Here is a 22,903-nt window from a genome sequence, read left to right as displayed (position 1 = left end):
TTTATGCTGTTGTGAGTGCAGAAGGCCTGCATTCAAGTTCCTCCACTGGCTTCCGTCAGCTTCTGACACCAGGTTAAGGCCTTGTTCCTAATTTTCAAAGCCACTGATGGATCAAGCCCCAGCTACATCCATAGACAGTATTTTGATCTATGAACCCTTGTGACCACTGCACTTCTCTGGGACCATGCAATTCAAAAAGTCTGGAAAGAAGCATGTGGACAAAGCATTCTCTGTCAAGGGGACCTAGCTATGGACAATCTTCCAGAGGAGAAGAGGCAAATCTAGAGTGTGACCATCTTTAGGACATATTGCAAAACCTTCCTCTTTGAGAGAGTCTTTCCACCATAAGTGACCTTCACAAATCCAAGCCTGCACTGCCTCCCCCTCTCCCCGCCAAAAAACCCTACCCCAGAGTTCTGTCCTTGTAAAGGGGAGAGTGTCAGAGACTCCATTAATTCCACTTGGGACTCTATTGAGTTTTACGAGGCAGGTGATCAGCCTATGGTCCTGGGCTGCAACATGAAACACTAAGATAGATAACAGCAAAATGAAGTTGCTCGGAAGCTCCCTGCTGTTGAGAAAGCTGAGTGGATCATTACTATAACAGTTCTTGTATTCGTTTTACTGACTTACTGATGGAGATGGGACCTCCAGACACTTCTGGATCACTCTTGATGCTATTAAATGTGAATATTCATGAAGCACCTTGGTAAGGGAGATTGTCAACACATTCCTTACAAAACAGAACAGATCCCAGAATAATTCAAGAACTACTTTTAGAAATTAGTAGTCTTGTTAGATGACTTTTTGCTAAAGAACTATGGTTTTGGTTTTGTTTTCCTTTTAAGGACCAACTTGCAGTGTACACTATATTGCAAATAAATTCCCCATGTGCAGGATGGAGAATACAGGTATATGCTGTTGGCTTTTATAGCAGGGGTTCTAATAAGCCAGTAAAAAAAGGTGGAAAAGTCATTGATGGAATCCTTAAAGGTAAGATGTGCCTTGCAAGAAAACTTGTAAACTGCCTTGAATTTCTATAGAATAATAGAAATATAGGGCTGAAAGGGACCTTCAGAAGTCATCAAGTCCAGCCCTCTGTGCTGAAGCAGAATCAAGTAAATTTAAACCATTCCTGACAGGTGTTTGTCCATCCTGTTCTTAAACAATCCAATGATGGAGATTCCACAGCCTCCCTTGGAAGCCTATTTCAGAGTTTAACTCTCCTTATAGTTAGACATTTTTTTGCTAATATCTAACCTAAATCTCCCTTGCTGCAGATTAAGTCCTTTGTTCTTGTCCTACCGTCAGTGAACATGGAGAACAATTGATCACACCCCTCTTTATAACAGCCCTTAACATATTTGAAGACTTATCAGATTTCCCCTCCACTTCACTTCTCTTTTCTCAAGGCTAAACATGCCTAGTTTCTTTAAACTTTTCTCATAAGTCATGTTTTTCTCAATCTTTTATCATTTTTGTTGCTCTCCTCTAGACTCTCTCCAATTTAGCCACATCATTCCTAAAGTGTGGCGCCCAGAACTGGACACACTACTCCAATTGAGGCCTCACTAGTGCCAAGTAGAGCAGGACAGTTACCTCCCATGTCTTAAATAAGACATCTCAGATTTATATTACATTTTCCACAAGTACATAACATTGTTGACTCATATTCAGTTTGTGATCCACTATAACCCCTAAATCCTTTTCAGCAGTCATGCATTTGATTTTTTTTTCCTTCCCAAGTGTAGTACTTTGCACTTGTCTTTATTGGATTTCATGCTGATTTCGGACCAGTTCTCCAATTTGTCAAAGTTGTTTGAATTCTAATCCGGGCCTCCAAAGTGCTTGCAATCCCTCTTAGCTTGGTGTCATCCTCAGATTTTATAAGCATACTCTTTGTTCCATTTTCCAAGTCATGAATGAAAATCCTGAATAGTACTGGACCCAGGTTTGACCCCTGTGAACCCCACTAGATATGCCCTACAAGTTTGACAGTGAACCATTGATAATTACTCTTTTGAGTACGGCCTTCAACCGCTTGTGCACCCACCATATAGTAGTTTCATCTAGACCATATTTCTCTAGTTCGCTTTTGAGAATGTCATGTGAAATTGTGTCAAAAGCCTTATTAAAGTCAAGCTATATCATGTCTACTGCTTCCCATATCCACTAGGCCTGAAGCTGCATCACAGAAGGAAATTAGGTTGGTTCTGCGTGATTTTTTTTCTTGACAAATCTATGCAGACTATTCCTTGTAGCCCTATTAGCCTGTAAGGGATTACAAACTGCTGTTTAAGAACTTGTTCTAGTATGTTCCCAGGTATTGAAATTAGGAGGATTGGTCTATAATTCCACAGGTCCTGTGTTTCCTTCTATCAAATTTTAAAATGCCTAACAGTTTTGATTCCTCCTCCCCTTTTTTTTTACTTGCCCATTTTCTCATCTTCAGTATTGAGACTGGTGTAATAGGCTGTAATTCATAATTTGTCCTTTAAATAAATTCCTAAACGCATTTTGTATAAAAAAAATCTGTTTACCTTGATATTAAATTTAAACTACAACTATAGTTTAAGCTTGCCATAAGTATAATGTTAGCCTGGAGAGACCCACCGAGTACACCAGTATTTCATATTTATTTTTCCTTACTTGGTGCTGTTGATGAAATTCTCCCATTGCCTCAGTAAAAGTGGCTATTAGTTTGTGTTCTGCTTTTAATTTTCCTTACTGGCAAACTGAGCACTTGTTTCTTGTCTAAAGGGAAAGAAACAGGAAATGGCAATGAATGAGCTCAAGCTGTTCATAACAGTGTTAGGTTTATTTTTATACTTGAGCATGTGTTGCAAGAGACCATACGTTAGTGTTTTAACTTAAAGATGGTTTAACTTACTCTGGTCCTAAGTAGTGGCTGTCCTGGATTTCTGAGTCAAAAGTCTTTGTTCGGAGAACTTACAGAACTACGTTTTTGCTTGGCTAACCTTGCAGCAGAAGGTTTTTAACCTTAGTTAAGATAAAAAATTACATTTGACTTTTCTCCTATTCATAAAGCAGCTTAAAGAAACTCTGGATGGAAATTCTGTTTCATGGAGACCTCTCCCTCCCCCCACCTATCATAATTCAAGAGGTGGAAACTGGACCTGAGCAAAACTGTGGCTTCAGTTTTCAGAAGCTTGAAGACTTCTTTATCTTTTTGGTCTTGTGATTTATAATCATTAGCATTTCAGGTTTTAAACTCAGCATTTTTTGGCTGAGTTTTCACTCACATTTCTAAGTTTGGTTTTGGGTAGAAACATTTTGAAGCCACCAGTTGTCTCATGGTTTTTGCCCAAACCCTAAATTGACCTAGACTCAGGGGTTTGCAGATTTTGACAAACAGTTTGAGTTGTTCCAAGTTTCAAGTTGATCAAGGAAGTTGCTCACTGTAATGGTAAAAATTCCTGTTCCCTAAAGAAAAAAGTAGTGTGTTTTGGAAAATTATTTTAAACTCAATTTCTACTTTCAACCTTTAAGCTGGAACTGGCCAATTTGCTAACAAGTTGCATGATTTGCAAATGTGGGGGGGAAGGAAGATGGTCTTTTAAGATATTTGACTAGGAAATGCAAGAGCTGTTTTGATCTTGCTCTGCTCATGCTTTCCGGGTGACTTACCACAAATCACGTGACTTCTTTGGTTTGCCCCATCTCACAGGAGGGTTGTGAAACTTAATTCTTGAATTTTTATAAAGCTGTTTGAGATCCTCAAATGGAAACAGCTATAAGTGCATTTAGGCCCCTACAGTTCATGAGACTTTTTTAAGTTAAGATGTATTAAAATTAAAATCTCTCCTGACAAAGCAAATAGATACTCAGATAAAACATCTCTGAAATATTTTAGCTTGGGACACCCATTCTGATAACATTGGGAATAGTTGGTCACTAGAGGTAGTAAACTCTGAAATACAATACTTAATTTTCTTAAACTGTTAGCCTACTGAGCTAAGAAAGTGGCATTTTTACTGTTAATTGAACACAACAATACATTTAATTAACTATAAAGGTTTTGGGGAATGGTAAATCCAACTCTAAGTGTTTCGGACCCCAATTTATACCTTTTTTATGTCATGTGGAAAACCATTCTTAAAAGCTATTCCTGACAACTGTCGTGCCAGAGGTCTGGACGGGCCATAAATTTTGGTAGTTTTTTTTTTTTTTTTAAACAAAACAAAAACTTGACCTTGATTGCAAGGAAGATTTAAAAAATCAGCTTCTGCAGTTATGCCACATACATGCTATGAAAACAGTATGAGGTTTATCATAAATTACTTTAGTATTGACAGACTGGGTTTATGCCAAATATTTAACAACTATTTGAGGTTAAAGGTGAGTGCATGGAGAGAGCCAATGTGAGTTTGGGATTCATAAGGGACTGAACGCAAGTAACAGAAAAATAATTCTGGCACTGGATTAAGCTGGCCAGGTTGTGCTGCAATTCTTACTATTAAACTAGTACAAAAATAGTACAGGAAGACAACCAGAACTCTAGGGATTTGAATAATTAATTACTCTGAAAGCTTAGCAAAAAGTGGTGCGTGAGTTATTTTAAAAAGGAAACTAGATGTTCAGAGTCATGCAAGTCCCTAATAACAGCCAGAGGATAAATGTTAAAAATTCATCTAAGCCAGTGTCTAGTGATAAAGAAATTTATGCCAAAATTCAGAAAAGAACTAGCAGTAGGAGTAACTCGAAAATGGTTTTGTTTTTTTGTTTGAGATGGTATTTGACGGATAAATATTCATAGCAGAAATTTAGCAATAGTTTAATAAGCCTAGCTGCTGACATTGAATCTGCGAGTGGACTTCTTCTAAAGTGGAAAATAAAAATTACTACAGTATTTTTTTCTCAGAAAATAATAGAAAATGCTCATTCCTTGCACCCTGAGCGGTTGTACAGTTATCAAGGTCAAAATTAAAAGCTTAAAATATTTCAAAGTACACAACAGAATCGTATTGTTTGTCTTCACATGCAAAATACTGCAAAGTATTGTGAAATATGTCATTATCGGTAATTTGCTCACAGTTAAATAGAGGTGTTTGGCTTCATTACCTCTTAAACTGCCACATCTAAATCTGTATCATGCAACAGCAGCTTTATTTTTCAATGAAGATGCTAACAGACAACAGTAAGAAGATATAAAGTATTTCATGGAGCCTGGAAAAAAGGGAGGAATATGGTTCCTTCTGGACTTTGCTGGTGCTCTTTCAGTTAGTTAGAAGCAGTCAGTAGTATAGCGCAATGGGGCATGTACTTCCTTCAGGAGAAGTGTGTGCTGTTGCCAGGCTGGATTAACTCTCCTGTGAGCCCAGGGTATTAGATTTTGTGGAGCCCCTGTATACAAGTCTTTTTCCTAGTTTAAAACAAAATGATCACAATTATGGCATCGATGCTATTAATGCTATACTAAACTTGCCTTTTAATTAACATAAAGCCATTCTGTGGTTACATTTCAGTCTTAAAACATATAGAATATAGTTAAGTTAATTCAAAATAGGCTGCTTCTTACCTTAGAACAGCTGTTATATTATTTTCTTTCTGGGGTGGAGTTTGGGTGCAAGAGGGGGCTCTAGACTGGGGCAGAATGTTGAGGTGCAAGAAGGGGTGTGGGCTCTGTGAGGGAGTTTGGTGCAGGATTGGATTCTGACCTGGTGCAGAAGGGGGTGTGAGGTGTAGGCTCCGGTCGGGAGGCACAGCAGGGCTCAAGCAGGCTGCCTGCCTTCATGCCATGGCCCCACACCAACCGGCTGCTGGCGCGTCTCTGCACACCCCTGGGGAGAGGGGGACAGAGTGTCTTTGTGCAAAGCCCGCGTCCACAAGTGGTGCCACCACAGCTCCTGTTGGCTGGTTGATGGCCAGTGGGAGCTGCGGAGACAGTCCTGGGAGCAGGGGCAGTGGCAGCGCATGAAGCTGCCTCTCCACTATCTGTATTCAGTTTCTTAATGTATTAGGCTTAGACTTGTGTGTTTTTTGTTTTATTTTGCTTGGTAATTTATTTTGTTCTGTCTGTTATTACTTGAAACCACTGAAATCCTACTTTTTAGGATTTAAACGACTTTTGTTTATTAACCTGGAGTAAGTGATTAATACCTGGGGGAGCAGACAGCTGTGCATATCTCTCTATCAGTGTTACAGAGGGTGGACAATTTGAGTTTACTTTGTATAAGTTTTATACAAAGTAAAATGGATTTATTTGGGGTTTAGAATCCATTGGGAGCTGGGTGTCTGGGTGCTGGAGATAGGAATACGTGCTGTGTGGTTTTCGGTTAAAGCCTGGAGCTTTGGGGGCGTGGTTCAGACCTGGGTCTGTGTTGCAGCAGACTAGCGCTGTCTGGCTCAACAAGGCAGAGTTCTGGAGCCCCAACCCATCAGGAAAAACAGGCTCAGAGGTAGTTTCAGCATATCAGGTGACAGTCCCAAGAGAGTCTCTATGACCGAACCCATCACAGAGGCCTTCACTGCTTCTCCTGCAGAACATGGTTTCCTTTGCAATGTACCACTACTGAAATTCACACCGTTTGGTGAGCAATAGACGTGTAAAAAATGCTAGCCTCCCCTCTGAGTTCCTTCTCTTCCTTTGCCACATGGCAAACCTCTTCCAGCATCAGTAAATGATTTTGTTTGTGCTTCTGCTCATTGACTGACAACACTCTCTGGGAGGATTCATCAGGAACATCAGTCACTTCCACTCTGTTGCTGTTTCTGACAGTGTAGGAATTTCAGAATAGTAAAAATAGTTACTACTTGCCATCCATAGGTAACACAGTGCTTTATAATGGGAATTAAGTATTAACCCAGCTTTATGCATGGGGATACTGGCAAGTAACTTCATCTCTCTGTCTATGTCATGTACCAGGTTGTTGGCAGAGCTTTGGGTTTCCTAACTCCCATTCAAGTGTCTTACCTGTTGGCGAGAGTATGTGGTGCACACAAAGAATAGAGAAGAAAGTGGGTGAGAAACACAAGATTCCCACAATGAATTTAGAATCTCTAATGCAAATAAATATTAGTTGCTTTTGTGATTGAAATGACAAAAATGCTTGACTGGCAGATAAGTCTACACTTAAGCTTTAAACTGTACGAGAAAGTTGGCATATATTCTACATGTACCCCTCAAGAAACAGACTTCACATGTAACATATACACCAGACCCTCACTAGAACACAGGATTTGGGATCCATGCCAAGTACTACGTTACAGTGGGGACTGTGTTAAAATGAAATTACTGTATACAGTAAATGTCACATCCATGTAGTATAGAAAACCTTAGAAAATAAATTCCTACTTGAAGGAAACAATAAACGAGAAAAAAATGTTGCTTTATTAGAGATTTAAAGTAGACATTACAATAAACTAGTCTAGTTTTTCTTTAAAAAGTCAGTGAGTTGCTTTTGCTTCTTGCTGCTGTGCTGCTTCCGCTTAGCAAACTGGAAAAGACCTTGTACCATGCTATCTGTCTAAGATTTTGCAGTGTAGGGCATATCAGAGCAATTTTATTTGCAGAGGAAAAACATCCACGTCATTTTTCATCGAAGTGAATCAGTTCTTGTTCTTTGCAAGCCTCTGTCTGAAGCATGATAGTACAGCACTAACACTCAGGCACTAACATTCAGGCTTGTATCTCTGCATTGTTGATTGAAAGATATTAGAAAGATATATCACTCAGCAATGTTGGAAAAGATTGAATGTATGAGCACCACAAGAGAATATATGTAAGATCATGTTTATATTGTGAGATTAGAACATAGCTGTTGCTGCATGTTTGCTAATATCTTTAAGTACTTTTTGGAGAATTTAGGGAGACAAGGTGGGTGAGGCAACTTCTGTTGGTGAAAAAGACAAGCTTTCTAGCTTGCGCAGAACTTTTCTTCAGGTCTGGGAAAGCTATTCAGTGTCACAGCTCAATACAAGTTGGAACAGATTGTTTAGCTTAAAGAGGTAACACATATTGCAAGAGACTTTTTAAGGAGGTAGTTAACACCTCTGCAGTTATAGGACAAAGGAGTGTTCATGGGTTATTGATTGTTGTAATGAATTGTAAATCCAGTGTCTTTGTGTCCATGATTTGTAGTATTTAGTAAAGTTATGAATTTAAGCTTCCAGTCTCGAGGCATTGTGCAGGTTTCCATTGAGGATGAGGACTGAGAGGTCAGAAAGAGTGATCACTTTGTGAAATGTGTTTGCCTGCAGGTGATATAGTGTTGTCTTTTGTCGTTTTTCTGTGTGAGTTCATTTGAGAGTGTAATGGGTGTATTGTATTCCTCCACATAGTTGTTACTGGGGCAACCACTAGGTGAACTAGGCAGTCGCCTAGGGCAGCAAGTGGTTGGGGGCGCCTAGGGCCGTCCTTAGGCATAGGCTGCTGTGTAGGGCATCTGAAAATTTGGGGCACCGCTGGGTCTTAGTGTCTACCCTTCTGGTTTTCCTATCCCTGTTCTGACGCTTCCTGGGAAGAGGATCTAGTAGTTTAAAGAGAAAAAAATCTCCAGCCTGCCAGACCTAATAGCACAACACTGAAACTGTTAAAGAGCCATTCAAGGGGTAATGAAGACATTTAACAGGCATTTACCAACCCCCAGGTATCCACTGTCAGTTTCTGAATGTACTGACAAAAACAGTTGTGCATGACTGTTGACTCAGATCATGTCAGTCTACAGGACCTTAGTTTAAAATTTGCTTTAAAAATATTTCATTAGTGAGTTGGTGAAGATTATAAAATCACATCTCTAAAAAATCCTTGCATAGATTTTTAGATGCACAATCATATTTAGCCTTAAATACTTGGATCTTCAGACACATGTTTTTTTAAATAAATTCTTCAAAAGACCACCCTTATCTAAAATGCACATTTTAATTACTATAGTTAAAAAAAAAACTTACTTCAAAAGTCTTCCTGTCCATTCTGTCCATCCATTTCTCCCTTCACACCCCCCCTTCTCCTGCCTATTGAAGGAAGCAACAACCCTTTGCTTCCAAATAGCTGGACAAAGAGTTTCCCTTTCTTTACTTCTGACTATCTGATAAACTAGTTTTAAGCAAAATCAGTACCTTAGTAAGATATAAAATCCTTTGTTATGCCTAAAATCTTTGGAAACATATTTTTTAAAATTGATGAAATTTCATAAACATGTGTATTGTTATGGAGATCATACAAAGTAAATTAGTGTTCCCTTTTTCTAAAAGCAATGAACATTATTATGAACACACTAAGGGTATGTCTACACTACGGGATTATTCCGATTTTACAGAAACTGGTTTTTTAAAACAGATTATATAAAGTTAAGTGCACGCAGCCACCCTAATCACAGTAATTTGGCGGTGTGTGTCCATGTACCGAGACTAGCATCGATTTCTGGAGCACTGTGGGTAGCTATCCCATAGTTCCCGCAGTCTCCCCCGCCCATTGGAATTCTGGGTTGAGATCCCAGTGCCTGATGGGGCAAAAAACATTGTCGCTGTTCCTTCTGGGTACAGCCTCACCCCTCCCTCCGTGAAAGCAGCAGCAGACAACTGTTTCTCACCTTTTTTCCTGCGTGAACTGTGCAGACGCCATACCACGGCAAGCATGGACCCTGCTGAGCTCAAGACAGCAATCATGGACGTTTTAAAGACCTCACGCATTCTCGTGCAGTCTATGCTGAACTAGGACCTGCAAAGCCAGGTGAAAAGGAGGTAGCTACGGCAGAGCAGCGACGAGAGTGATGAGGACATGGAGACAGAATTCTCTCAAACGGCGGGCCCTGGTACGTTGGAGATCCTGCTGGTAATGGGGCAAGTTCTAGCCATGGAACGCCGATTTTGGGCCCGGGAAACAAGCACAGACTAGTGGAACCGCATAGTGTTACAGGTGTGGGACAATTCCCAGTGGCTGCGAAACTTTCACATGCATAAGGGCACTTCCATAGAACTTTGTGACTTGCTTTCCACTGCCCTGAAATGCCAGAATACCAAGATGAGAGCAGTCCTCCCAGTTGAGAAGCGAGTGGCAATAGCCCTCTGGAAGCTTGCAACGCCAGACAGCTACCAGTCAGTCGGGAATCAATTTTGAGTGGGAAAATCTACTGTGGGGGCTCCTGTGATGCAAGTAGCCAAAGCAATCATTAAGCTGCTGCTACGAAAGGTTGTTACTCTGGGAAGTGTGCAGGTCATAGTGGATGGCGTTGCTGCAATGGGATTCCATAACTGTGGTGGGGCGATAGATGGAACCCATATCCCTACCTTGGCACCGAAGCACCAGGGCAGCCAGTACATAAACCACAAGGGGTACTTTTCAATGATGCTGCAAGCACTGGTGGATCACAAGAGAGGTTTCACTAACATCCACATGGGATGGCCGGGAAGGGTTCATGACGCTTGCATCTTCAGGAACGCTACTCTGTTTAAACGGCTGCAGCAAGGCAATTACTTCCCAGACCAGAAAATAACAGTTGAGGATGTTGAAATGCCTGTAGTTGTTCTGGGTGACCCAGCCTACCCCTTGATGCCATGGCTCATGAAGCCATACACAGACAGTCTGGACAGTAGTCAGAAGCTGTTCAACTACAGGCTGAGCAAGTGCAGAATGGTGGTAAAATGTGCATTTGGCCTTTTAAAGGCGCGCTGGCGTACATTACTGACTCGGTCAGACCTCAGCCAAACCAATGTCCCCATTGTTGTTGCTGCTTGCTGTGTGCTCCACAATCTCTGAGAGAGTAAGGGGGAGACCTTTATGGCAGGGTGGGAGGCTGAGGCAAAACACCTGGCCGCTGATTACGCGCAGCCAGACACCAGGGCAATTAGAAGAGCACACCAGGAAGCAGTGCACATTAGAGAAGCTTTGAAAACCAGATTCATCACTGGCCAGGGTATGGTGTGACTGTGTTTGTCTCTCCTTGATGAAACCCACCACCCCTTGATTGACTCATTCCCTGTAAGCCGCCGCCCCCCCTCGAACACAGCTTGCTTTCTAAGGAAATAAAGTCACTCTCGTTTAAAAATCATGTATTCTTTATTAATTAATTATAAAAAGAGGGAGAGAACTGACAAGGTAGCCCGGGTGGGGTTTGGGAGGAGGATAGGAGGGAAGGAAAAGGCCACTAAAAAAATTTCATAATAATGGCAGCCTTTTGGTTTGGGCTGTCCACTGGGGTGGAGTGAGCGGATGCACAGAGCCTTCCCCCATTCGTTCTTACTCATCTGGTGGGTGAGGAGGCTAAGGAACATGGTGAGGGGGGAGGGTGGTTATACAGGAGCTGCAGCAGCACTCTAAGATCCTGCTGCTGTTCCTGAAGCTCCACTGTACGCCAGAGCATGTCAGTTTGATCACGCAGCAGCCCCAGCTTTGCATCCTGCCACCGCTGATCCTCCTGCCGCCACCTCTCATCTCAAGCGTCCCTCCTGTCCTCACGTTCGTCCCTCCTGTCCTCACGTTCGTCCCTCCTGTCCTCACGTTCGTCCCTCCTGTCCTCATGGTCACTGGCATCTTTCCTGTACTTTGATACCACGTCCTTCCACTCATTCAGATGAGCTCTTTCATTGCGGGTTACTTCCATGATTTTCAAGAACATTTCATCTCACGTCTTTTTTTTCTGCTGCCTTATCTGAGATAGCCTTTGGGACAGAGTAGGGAGGCTTGAATAATTTGCAGCTACATGACGGAGGGAAAAAAGGGAGAGAAGTATTTAAAAAGATGCATTTTACAGAACAATGGTTATACTCTTTCACGGTGAACAACACTATTCACCTTACGTAGCACATGTGATTTCACTATAAGGTCGCATTTTGCATCTTAATATTGAGTGCCTGTGGCTTTGGTGTTAGAGATCTCACAGACACGGGTCTGGACAGCAGAATTCGGCTTGCATGCCGCCATGGTAAGCCATTGTCTTTCATCTTCTGCAGCCTTCATATACCCAGTGCCCTCCTTTCCCAAATAGCAAGCAAAGCCTGTTGAGTGCTGCTTCTTTCCTGTTAATGTGCAGCAGCAGAAACCACCCACCCCCATCCAATTCTCTGGGATGATTGCTTTACCCCTCCCCCTACCACGTGGCTGGTATCATGGAAGATCACAGCTAAACACACACACACACCCCGCACCACATGACTGGTAGCAGGGAAGATCCCTGCTAGCCAAACGCGAAAAAGCTCAGTGCCAATCACTGCCGCCCTTCCCCGTGCTTGGCTACCTGCAGGGAAGGGTTTCTTTTAAGCCACAGGCAAACAGCCCAGTAGGAATGGCCATCTCTGTCCCCTTAATTAAATTTCTGAGTTTCAACAAGGTTAACATGAACAATATCACTCTCCTGAGGATAACACAGCAAGATAAAGAACGAATGTTGCATGAATGCCAGCAGACACTGGGACCATACGCAGCTAGGCTTCGTTATGCAATGATACCAGATTATTTGCTACATGCATGGTGTGGTCAAGGGTCCTACCATGGAGGACAGAATAAGGCTGCCCTGCCCAGAAACCTTCTGCAAAGGCTTTTGGAGTACCTCTAGGAGAGCTTCATGGAGATGTCCCTGGAGGATTTCCGCTCCATCCCCAGACATGTTAACAGACTTTTCCAGTAACTGTACTGGCTGCAAATGCATCCCAAGTCCTCAGGGCAAATTAATCATTAAAAAACGCTTTTAAACTATGTTTTATATTTATAAAGGTACACTCACCAGAGGTCCCTTCTGCAGCTTCATTGTCTGGGATAGTGGCTTGGGAGGGCTGGGAGGATAATTCCGTCAGATGAGAAAAAGCTCCTGGCTGTTGGGGAGAAGGGAGTGCTATGTGCTCTCTGCAAACTCTTCCTCCTCATCGTCATCCTCATCTTCCCCATCTGCAGAATCCTCAGGCATGGCTAAGATTACCCCCACCTCTGAATCCACAGACAGGGGTGGGGTAGTGGTGGTGGACCCCTCAGAATTGCATGCAGCTCAGTGTAGAAGCGGCATGTTTTCGGCCCTGCCCCGGACCTTCCGTTTGCTGCTTTGGTTTTCTGGTAGGCTTGTCTGAGCTCCTTAACTTTCACACGGCACTGTACTGAGTCCCTGGTGTGGCCTCTCTGCATCATGGTCTTGGACATTTTTCCAAATGTCTTTTCATTTCGTCTTTTGGAACGGAGTTCTGTTAGCACGGAATCCTCTCCCCATACAGCGATCAGATCCAGTACCTCCTGTGGAGTCCATGCTGGAGCTCTTTTTCGATTCTCCGGAGACTGCATTGTTACCTGTGCTGATGAGCTCTGCTTGGTCACCTGGCCAAACAGGAAATGAAATTCAAAAGTTCGCGGGCTTTTCCTTTCTACCAGGCCAGTGCATCTGAGTTCAGATGGCTTTCCAGAGCGGTCACAATGGTGCATTGTGGGATACCGCCTGGAGGCCAATACCATCGAATTGCAGCCACACTAACCCTAATCCGACATGACAATACCGATTTGAGCGCTACTTCCCTCTTCGGGGAGGAGTACAGAAATCGATTTTAAGAGCCCTTTATATCGATATAAAGGGCTTCGTTGTGTGGACGGGTGCAGGTTTAAATCGGTTTAACGCTGCTAAATTTGGTATAAACGCGTAGTGTAGACCAGGCCTAAACCTCTGTGACTAATGAATTTAACATAGTGTCTATTTAAGTGAGTTAAATATGTAGTAATCTGGAACGATTACTTTATGAAGGCTTAAGAGCACATTTAAAATATAAAATTAGCTTAGAAATACTGATTAAGAAAATGTAAAACAGAGAAGAGCTGCATCATGTATTCCATAATATTAAATGTTGTATTCAGCAAGAGAGCTGACTCGCCCTTGCTACAAAGTTTTTGCAAATAAATGTCTGACAAACTTCAGGGCATATCAAAAAACCTGTGACTGACATTTTTTATTCCCAAGTTTAGTGCTTTTAATTAGGTACCTTCTGCATGTCCATTCTGCATGAGGAAGAGGGTACAGGGGTCTCTGCAGGGAACTGTGACTCTCTGCCACCATGAGGCGGGCTGGGCGTCTTGCTATTCTTTCTGCCTTGTCCCTCCACCCCTGCCCCCACCAGGCTGCAAGCTCAGGCTGCCGTTGGGCATAGGGGCACCAGTTTAATACTACTACATAGGGCCCCGTAAATCCTAAGGACGGCCCTGGGGGCGCGAAAAAGTGGTGCACTGGCTTTCCAGGGAGGAGCCGCCTTTCAGAGGCACGGGAGAGCCGGGGCAAAGAGCCCTAGCCATGGAGGAGCTGGCGCAGCGCAGGGTGGCAGGAGCCCTGCAAAGGCAGCAGCGCCGCTAGGGGGGAGCAGCCGTGCCCCCTGCCCCTCCTGCCCAGGCTATGGCTTGGTGCCCCCCTGGGGGGCTCCTGCAGATTGCAGCAGATGCATGCGGGCAGAGGCCCCCAGGCACCCCCCAGCTCCCCCCTCTCCATGCTCGGGCTCTGCGGCTCCCAGTGAGCCGTTGCCGGGTGCAGGGCCCTGAGCCTGCTCCAGGAGGGGCAGCAGCAGCAGCTCACGCTCCTGGGAGCCACAGAGCCTGAGCGTGGTGAGGGGGGAGCCAGAGGGGGGGCGCACGGGGGCCTCTGCCCACATGCATCCGCTGCAGGAGCCCCCAGAAGGCAGTTCCTCCCTGACGAGCTGCTGCAGCAGCCCAAGTCTGGTAAAGCCAGTGAGTGGACTCGGGGAGGGGGCTGCCGGGGTGGAGAGGGCTCATGTGGGGGCTGTGCTCCCTCCAGGGGAGTTCAGGGGGCGGAGAGGGGGGAACCTGGTTTGAGGAGCAGCCCCTGGGCAGGCTGGCCCCTGGGGTCTATAAAGACTTGCTGAGATTTGCCCCTCAATGAACCGATGTTACGGGGGGGTGGGGAGCACAAGGTGGAAGTTTCGCCTAGGGTGCAAAATATACTTGCACTGGCCCTGGGTATACCACACTTTGTGATGGGCATATGTAGGACCAATGGATCTTGAAAGGTGTATTGTGAAATGTATTGATTATCATAGCGATGGAGAGGTGTCTGCAGGTTTTGCCTCTGATGTTCTGGCAAGGTCTGGTGCCACTTTGATTTGGTGGGCCCTGAACTGTGGGGAGCTTGCTTCTGATGATGAGCATGGCAAGATTGGGGGGTTGTTCAAAGGCCAGTGGAGGGGGGGTATGGGAAAGATCTCTTTCAGGGTGTGGTCCCCATTGAGTATGGGTCATCACTGTTTAATGATACCCCATATGGGTTGCAAAGTGGGGTGGTAGGTGACAACTAGGGAGGTGTGATCAGGTTTTTGTTTTTCTGTATTGAAACATGTTCTCTGAATATTTGGGTGTTCCATTCCAGTCTCTACTCTGGTGGAGTATCCTTCTTTGGTGAAGGCAGTTTTAGGTGTGTTAAGGTGTATATCCTAGAGCTTCTTTTCTGTGTACCTGGCTATAGGTGATATTTCTTTGTGTGTCTGGGGTTGTTGCTGGCTTTGTGAAAGTACATGTAAGGTTCCATTATTGAAGCTGATTGTGGTGTCCAGGAAGTTGATGCTAGTGTAGCAGTGTTCTAGAGAGAATTTAATGGTTGAGTGGTAGTTGTTGAAGTTGTGGTGGAAAACTGCTAAGGAGTTTAGGTTGGCTGTCCAATTGATGAAAATATCAACATATCTCCGGTATGACATTGGGTTTGTGATGCATTTTTGTTAAATAGTTATTCGTCAAGAGATCCATGAAGAGGCTGGCATATTGGGGAGCCGTTCTAGTGCTGATGGCTTTTCCCAGGGTTTGGACAAATGTTTGTTGAATGTAAAATTATGGGTGAGGATGAATTGGATGAGTTTGGCAATGTATTTCAGGTGGATGTCTGAGTGTTGTCCATTGTCTTGTAGATATTTAAGGCAGGCAGTGATGCTGTCATTGTGAAGGTTGTTGGTGTATAGGCAGGTGATATCCACAGTGGCAAGACTGTTAATCTGAGGGAGGTTGGTGATGATAGTTGTGTTTTTGGAGGAAACTGGCCCTTTGTGTGGGGAATGGTTTGAAGGTGGTTTCTAGGAGTCCCAAAATGTTTGAATACATAATTTTTTTTTCAGTGTTTTGTATGCATGACTTCTGTCTGGAATGTCTACCAAAGGCTTGATAACACTGAGAAAAGTGATCCTACTTAATATGGGGAAAAGAGTTGCTCCCAACAAAACACTTTGACAGAAATAGCTTAAGTCCTGTGTTGTTGTTTGGCTGATTATTATTAGCGCACCTTCTGTTATGCAGTTACCTAAATGACCAAGATGCTACAGCTAGCAGTCTGTCAAAAAAATGGACAAAATGTTTATTACCTAGTTATTTGGCAATAGAACTTTGTGAACTGGCTAGTCGATCAAGGAAACTAACTTCAACTTAGTCGTCACAAACAGCAGCACATAGCAAACCAGTGTTTTATAAAAACAAATGTAATTTCCTTTTACAGTTAAGAGAAGCAACCGTATAAGAGTTAGTCACTTTTTTTTCCTCCTTGGATTGGTCTGAGATACTACAATGTTAAGTTCAGTACAAGAATAAGCATATAAAAAGGAATCAAGATATTGGTGACAATCACGGACAGACTGCAACTTTTAGGCCTTGTCTTCAACACTAAAAAGGTGTGCTTTTCATGTGTGTGTTGTTTTTTTTTAACTTCATGGTAACCAATACAGATGAGCTATCATGAGGTACAAACACTGTGAAGACCTAGCCACTTCAGTTTTACCATGAGATCAACTTGTTGAGATCAACCTGTGGAGGAAATATGGAGCGCTTTACCTTATGATAAAACTGAAGTGTCTGGTCTTTACTGTGGTTTATTCATGTTAGTTACCCTGAGGTAAAAAACACACCCCCTTTTTTATCAGTGAAGACCAGGCCTTAGTTTAAGTACTATAATATGACGGTTTGGTGGGCAATGCAGCTGAACTGTAAGTTATTTCTATATCACAATACTGGTAAGAGAGGCCATTGTAAGTCATATAAGCAAAGAGGACAACTAGACACCAGGGCATAATTTCGTCAGTCAAGTCAATCTGTAAAATAAGAGCCAGAAATATCTTTATTTTAAAATAAGTTAGTTTCTTAAAAACACAAAGCATGTAGCAAGACCATACGTGAAGTACTTAAATTTTCTTGTGCTGTGATTTGTGACTGCTTCTGTATGTGTACAAACAAAATTATTCTCATATATGAATCTTTGTGCACTTGCCTCCTTTCCCTCTTGTTCCTTTGAGTATGTGCTTAAAGTACCTTGTAATGCAGGGGTCCCCAACGCGGTGCCCATGGGCGCATCTAAATGTTCCCACGTCCTGGCTGGCGGTGGAGCATCTGCTGAAATGCCGCCTAGTTTCTGCAGCGTTTTGGCGGCGACGCCTCTCAATACGCCACTTGCCGCCGACAAGTGACATCATTGAGAGGCGTCACCGCTGAAATGCCTCAGAAAGTCGGCGACATTTCGCCGGGTGCTCCACCGCCGCCACGGTCCTTAGTCTGGCGCCTGCCAGACGAAAAGGTTGGAGACCACTGTTGTAATGGGTCTGTGTGGCCCAGTCTTAATTTGCACTGGCCATTCACTTAATAAATAACAGTACAGAGCCTTTACTTCTAATTTCACTAATGTTTATTGGCTGCCAGCCTATCAGGATACTGGAAAACTGAGACATGAGGCCTCAGGAATTGGCAATAGGAGCACAGAGCCTCTCAAATTCAGGTCAGTCATTCAATTTGCCTGGGTTGTCAGTAGTGAAAACTAATCACCATCTGATAGCTATGCAGTTGCCAATGTGAAAATGGTTGTAGGCATACATACGTTTTATTTAAAACTATGACAGAAAACAAGACAGGAAGAAGTCTGGGAAATACTTTAGGCAGAAGCTCAGCAATGAAGCAGAGGGCAGGATAATTCTAAACATAATCTTGTGTTCCTTATTAAAGTTCATTGTTAAAAGAAAGTGATTTCCTGTGATTGTTTTTTACCATTGTTGAATGATTGTGCCAAAATTTCATTCATTTTGAGCAAGCATAAAGAAGAAATATAAATGCCAAATTTAACTGTCCACAAGATTTTCTGTTTAAATCCACAGAATAGACTGAATGGAAGAAGTGCTTCATTAGATTTCAAATCACAGAAAACAATAGCAGATTGGCTAAATGCATACATTTGAGCTACTTTATAATTAAAGCATAAAAAGCCTTTGCTTGAACAACCCAGGCATTGTGATTTATGTATCAGTAAAGAAGACTACGTAGGATGTCTAAACAATGATCTTTCAGAAAAGCTTGATGATCTGGCATGGCAGTAAAAAGGTCTGCAGAAAATGGGAGACATCCACTAAGTATCTAACTCTCTAGACTGAAAAGGTAAATAATCAGGGGTAATAAAAAAGACTTCTGAGACACCATGTATTGTCTCCTTGGTTTGGTACTACTGAAAAAAAGAAAATGCCAAAGCAATCCTTCGTTTGCCTATGTTGAGACTGCCAACAAGGGTGCTATCTGTGATGAGTATTCCTGTCTCTCAGAAATTGCACTAAGACCAGATCTTCTAATGCAAACTACTGAGTGTAGTTGGATAGTGTAATAACTTCAGGTTGCATCCAAACTGCACAAGATCCCGATCTGGCAAGACCTGCAAAACACAGGGTCTAAGACCATTGTCTGCAATCACCAAGAGGTCTGTGAAGACTTCGGAGTGGGAGAAGGCTTGGAAAAAACAAACAGAACACCTGGATTCTCACGATTCAAGCATTCCATATTTAATGCGGAATCCACAATTTTATTAATGAAAAAAGTGGTCTTGCGCTTCTGAACATTTGAGAACCAGTGTCCAAAATTACAAAATGTGACTAAAATGAGTTTGAAGCTTTATATCTCTAGTCTTGAAAGCGTACACACACTCACAACCACATCACAATAGAAAAGATTAAACTATCCATGTTAGGGTTCAATCACGCAAAACATTTAATGCTTCCTAGGAGGTGCTGAGCAGCTTCCTGCTTGCATTGTCTTTCAATAGATTTGAGTTCACTCAGGCCTGGACCCTTAAAAAGCTGTTTACTGTTCAAATATGTGATAGTGAACAATAAATGGTAATAAAAATAGAACTGGAACGACACACAGACTCCTTAGCTATGCAAAAACACTTAAGAATGTTATTGTAGGGGTGTGGTAACAAAGCTGCACAAAAACCAGAGTGACTTTCAAGTGCCTCTTCTTTTTCAGTTTTGGGACCTTTGTTGCTATAGGGGTCACCCTCTTCGTGGTGTTCGTAGTCACTGTCATTCTGTGCTTCACCTGTTCATGCTGCTGCTTGTATAAAATGTGTCGGAGGCAACGGCGTGAGTATTTGTTTACATTTTTGTTAACTTTTATCTCTTTTCAGTGAAGTTTTGTTTTTAGTAAATAGCATCATTGTCAAACTAGTACAACTCCTCCCCTCCCCGTCTTTCCCACACACCATCCCGCAGAATACCAGAGGTAAGCATTCTGAGACACTTCAAACTCTGATGTAGTTATAGGAATCTCTGAATATTTTTGGACATAATTGTCTTTCCCTGTTTTCAAATGTTTTTTCTTTAATGAGCAAAAGATGGAATAATTGATTCCTTTAAAAATTCCTCCCTATGGCAGTCTTCGCAAGAGAGTGGCCATGGGAAGTATACCAAGGTCCAAACAGTGCAACAGTAACTGTGGTTGCAATTACTGAAAGGTCATCAGTGCCAGGAGATTAAACGTATCTTCAGAGAATGAGAACTTCTTCCTCTCCATCTCATGCTACCTTAAAACATGGAATATTGATGATCTGTCTTTTGGATTATCACTGAAGAACAGATTATCTAAATCATTTCCTGAGCTAGCCATATTAGGTCAATTAAAACAGGAAATTTTTGTTAATGGACAAGCTGTGTTGTGTTGACTGTGACTCAAAGTGTACTATACCACTTTATAAGTCGTAACTCCTAATTTTCTATCTAGACATCCCACTAGAATCCAGTTTGAAATGGGAATTATTTTAATAATTTTCCAGAACCTAAACTTTTAAAAACTAGAATGGCATGAAGTCAAAAGAATGTTTGGAATGTCCGTATTTATATTGAAAATCTATTTTAAATACATCTATTTTATCTATTAAAAGAAGAAACCCACACTTGGACCAATGTGTCTCAAACTACTGGTATTGTTGACCACCTAGACAAGGGAACATTTTAATTACAAATCTATTTTATATTTAGTTTTAACTACATTAACAAGACCACTTTAAAATCTTAACTACATTAACAAGACCACTTTAAAATTGTTACCTGATTCCAGCGCAAGATTTTAGCCCAAGATTTTGCTTATCAAAAACTTGAATGTTTGCAGGGTATGAGGATAAAGTGGACTAAAAGTAGGTATGGTGGACCAAATCCTATGCTTGAAGAGGTCTCACGTGGTATCCATGCTTCTGAAGTGGGGAGGAAGATAAAACAGGAAACAAAATGGTTGTAGTTGCTCAATTTAAAAAACAAACATGCCATTTAACTGTTGGCTATAGAGAGGAATGTGTTTTACTGTGTGTAACAGGTCAATCTCATAGCACGCTGGCCGAGTGGTCAGGCGGTGACTCTACAGTTCTCCTCTCTTTGCTCATTCTAGATGGAGCTCTGTCAGGTTGTATATGGCAGGTATTTCCCTCCTATGCATCCCTTCTTATACACCTTAGGATTCTGTCACGACAGAAGGGAGGGGAAGTAGAAGACGAGGGACCCAGGCCCTCCCATTCCACTGGGTTCTGATCCAGGGCTGTAAAGGGGTGTTACAGTGTTCTAGACCACGCTTTATGCCATCCTAAGTTGCAATTCAGCTGAGTCACTCCCTTCCAGACTGTGGGTCCTCTGTTTGGAGCATGGTCACAGTCTTTGCAGTATCAGCGTAGTTCTGCTGTGAGGACAACATCCCGTTCTTCAGGTCCTCTCTTGGTTTCCACAGTGGCCTTACCAATACTGTGGTGATGCTTCCCACAGCTCCTGGTACAGCTTGTAACTCCTTCCCTACTGCCCATGAACTACCCAGAGCCCTTTTAACTGTCCCTCCACCTGGACCATGCCCTGCACCTGCTGAGGGGCAGGGTCTCTCTGGCCCAGTACTGCCCCATGCCTTGCTATGTTTTAGCATGTGGCCTGTAAACACCATCGCACAGGGTTTATGAAGTAGATGGTAAAGCTACAAGGCCAATATAAAGGGGTGGTAAGTGGCACAGTAGAGAATTAAGTCAAGTACCCTTCTTTAAGATAAATTGGGAGACAATTAATTAATGGAGTAATTGGCATATCATGTAACAAAAGCTGTGAAAATAAGCGGCTATTCAGCCAATATGCTGAGTAACAGATCTGTCTAACAAGGATCAAATGTTGTTAGTGTTAACCTATGCCAGTAAATTAGTAACAAACATGATCCATGTACTTGGCTACAAATCCCAGAGGAATATGTGCTAGCATGCATTGAAGAAACAGATTTAAAAAAATAAAATAAAAAGTCTAATAAAGTACAATAGGAACCAGTGGAAAACAATGCTCACGCAGGGAGTTAAAAAATATCTACCTAAAGAGAATCTAGTTAATTTCTTTGTTACCTTCTCTGCCTTAAAGTCATATGATTGGATGATGATCATCTGTTTTACAGAGGATTGTGAGTAACTTCTCAGATGAGCTGAAGAGTCAAAGATTATTTTTTCAGGCTCCTTTGTGGAGTAAAAGGAGGAGGTAAATTAACCATTGTCCTGGCTCATGGTGGCCCTACTCCCATGGAAGTTTAGTCATGGACTTAAATGTGAGGGCCGGGGGTACTAGTCTCTGAATATGCTGGAGAACTCTGAACTGGGGTTTCTACGTGGTGTGAATTACAAAGACAAATCAAACAGTGATTTCCCTCTTGGGAACAGGAAAGAACTTTCAAAATATTCCATATCTTCATTACTTCTTCTGGATGTCTGCTTGACGCTCAGTAGTAAACATCTTTCTTTTGTATGTTCATAGCTGTTGTGACCACAACTTCCACCACAGTGGTCCATGCACCATATCCCCAGCAGCCCGGGATACCACCTGGTTACCCAGTGGCACCATATCAAGGATATCATCCTGTACCAGTCCAGCCACAACCTGGAGTGCCAGCAGCACCCTACCCAACACAGTATCCTCCACCTTATCCAACTCAAGTTTCAGGACCACCAGCCTACCATGAGACAATGGCAGGTAAGGCCATAGCAAAAAGAGCAAACCACAATTGAAGAGAAACGTCATGTTTCTTCTTTCTTACACTAAGCACACTAGGAAGTCAAATGCATTTGTAACAAATCTGTGTTAATTATACACATGCAGGGCCGGTGCAAGGCGCCCTACGCGAAACTTCCACCTTGTGCCACCCCCTCCCAGCTAACACTGCCCATTGCCCTCCCACCCGAGGAGCGTGCCCCCCCCCCCCCGTGGTAGCTAACCCCACCCGGGGAGCCCCCTCTCGCAGCAGCTACCCCCCTTCCACGGCAGCTAACCCTGCCTGGGGAGACCCCCCTCTGCGGCAGCTAACCCCACCCCCCTCCACGGCAGCTAACACTGCCCAGGGAGCTCCCCCCCCCCCCCCGCAGAAGTTAACCCCGCCCCCCTCCACAGCAGCTAACATCGTCTGCCGAGGCAGCTAACCCTCCCCGCGGAGCCTGCCTCAGCTCTCCTCCGCTGAGCATGCCAGCACCGCTCTAATTCTCCTCCCCTCCCAGGCATGCAGTGCCAACTGGAGGAGAATTAGAGCAGGGGCTGTGTGCTCAGCGGAGGAGGCAGAGTGGAGGTGATCTGGGGCGGGAAGCGGTTTCCCTGCCCCTCCCCCCCGTTACTGTGAGCGGCCCTCCCCCCGCCCCAGATCACCTCCACTCCACCTCCTCGCCTGAGTGGGCTTTTAGGCGCCCTCAAC

At 43.2% G+C, this 22,903-nt stretch overlaps 1 protein-coding gene across 1 annotated transcript in view; it reads left to right on the top strand.

Annotated features, from left to right (window-relative positions):
* The window catches only part of SHISA5 (shisa family member 5), a 70,885-nt gene that overhangs the window by 45,211 nt on the left and 2,771 nt on the right, over positions 1 to 22,903 (top strand). Inside the window, exons 4-5 of the mRNA XM_050957918.1 lie at positions 19,187 to 19,302; positions 21,979 to 22,194. Of these exons, the coding sequence (XP_050813875.1) occupies positions 19,187 to 19,302; positions 21,979 to 22,194 (332 nt within the window). The remainder of the gene's footprint in view (positions 1 to 19,186; positions 19,303 to 21,978; positions 22,195 to 22,903) is intronic.

This window comes from Gopherus flavomarginatus, chromosome 6 (assembly GCF_025201925.1).
Source record: "Gopherus flavomarginatus isolate rGopFla2 chromosome 6, rGopFla2.mat.asm, whole genome shotgun sequence".
In the NCBI taxonomy this organism is placed as follows: Eukaryota; Metazoa; Chordata; order Testudines; family Testudinidae; genus Gopherus; species Gopherus flavomarginatus.
The sequence above is the reverse complement of the archived record's forward strand: the minus strand, read 5'-3'. Positions and strand labels throughout refer to the sequence as shown.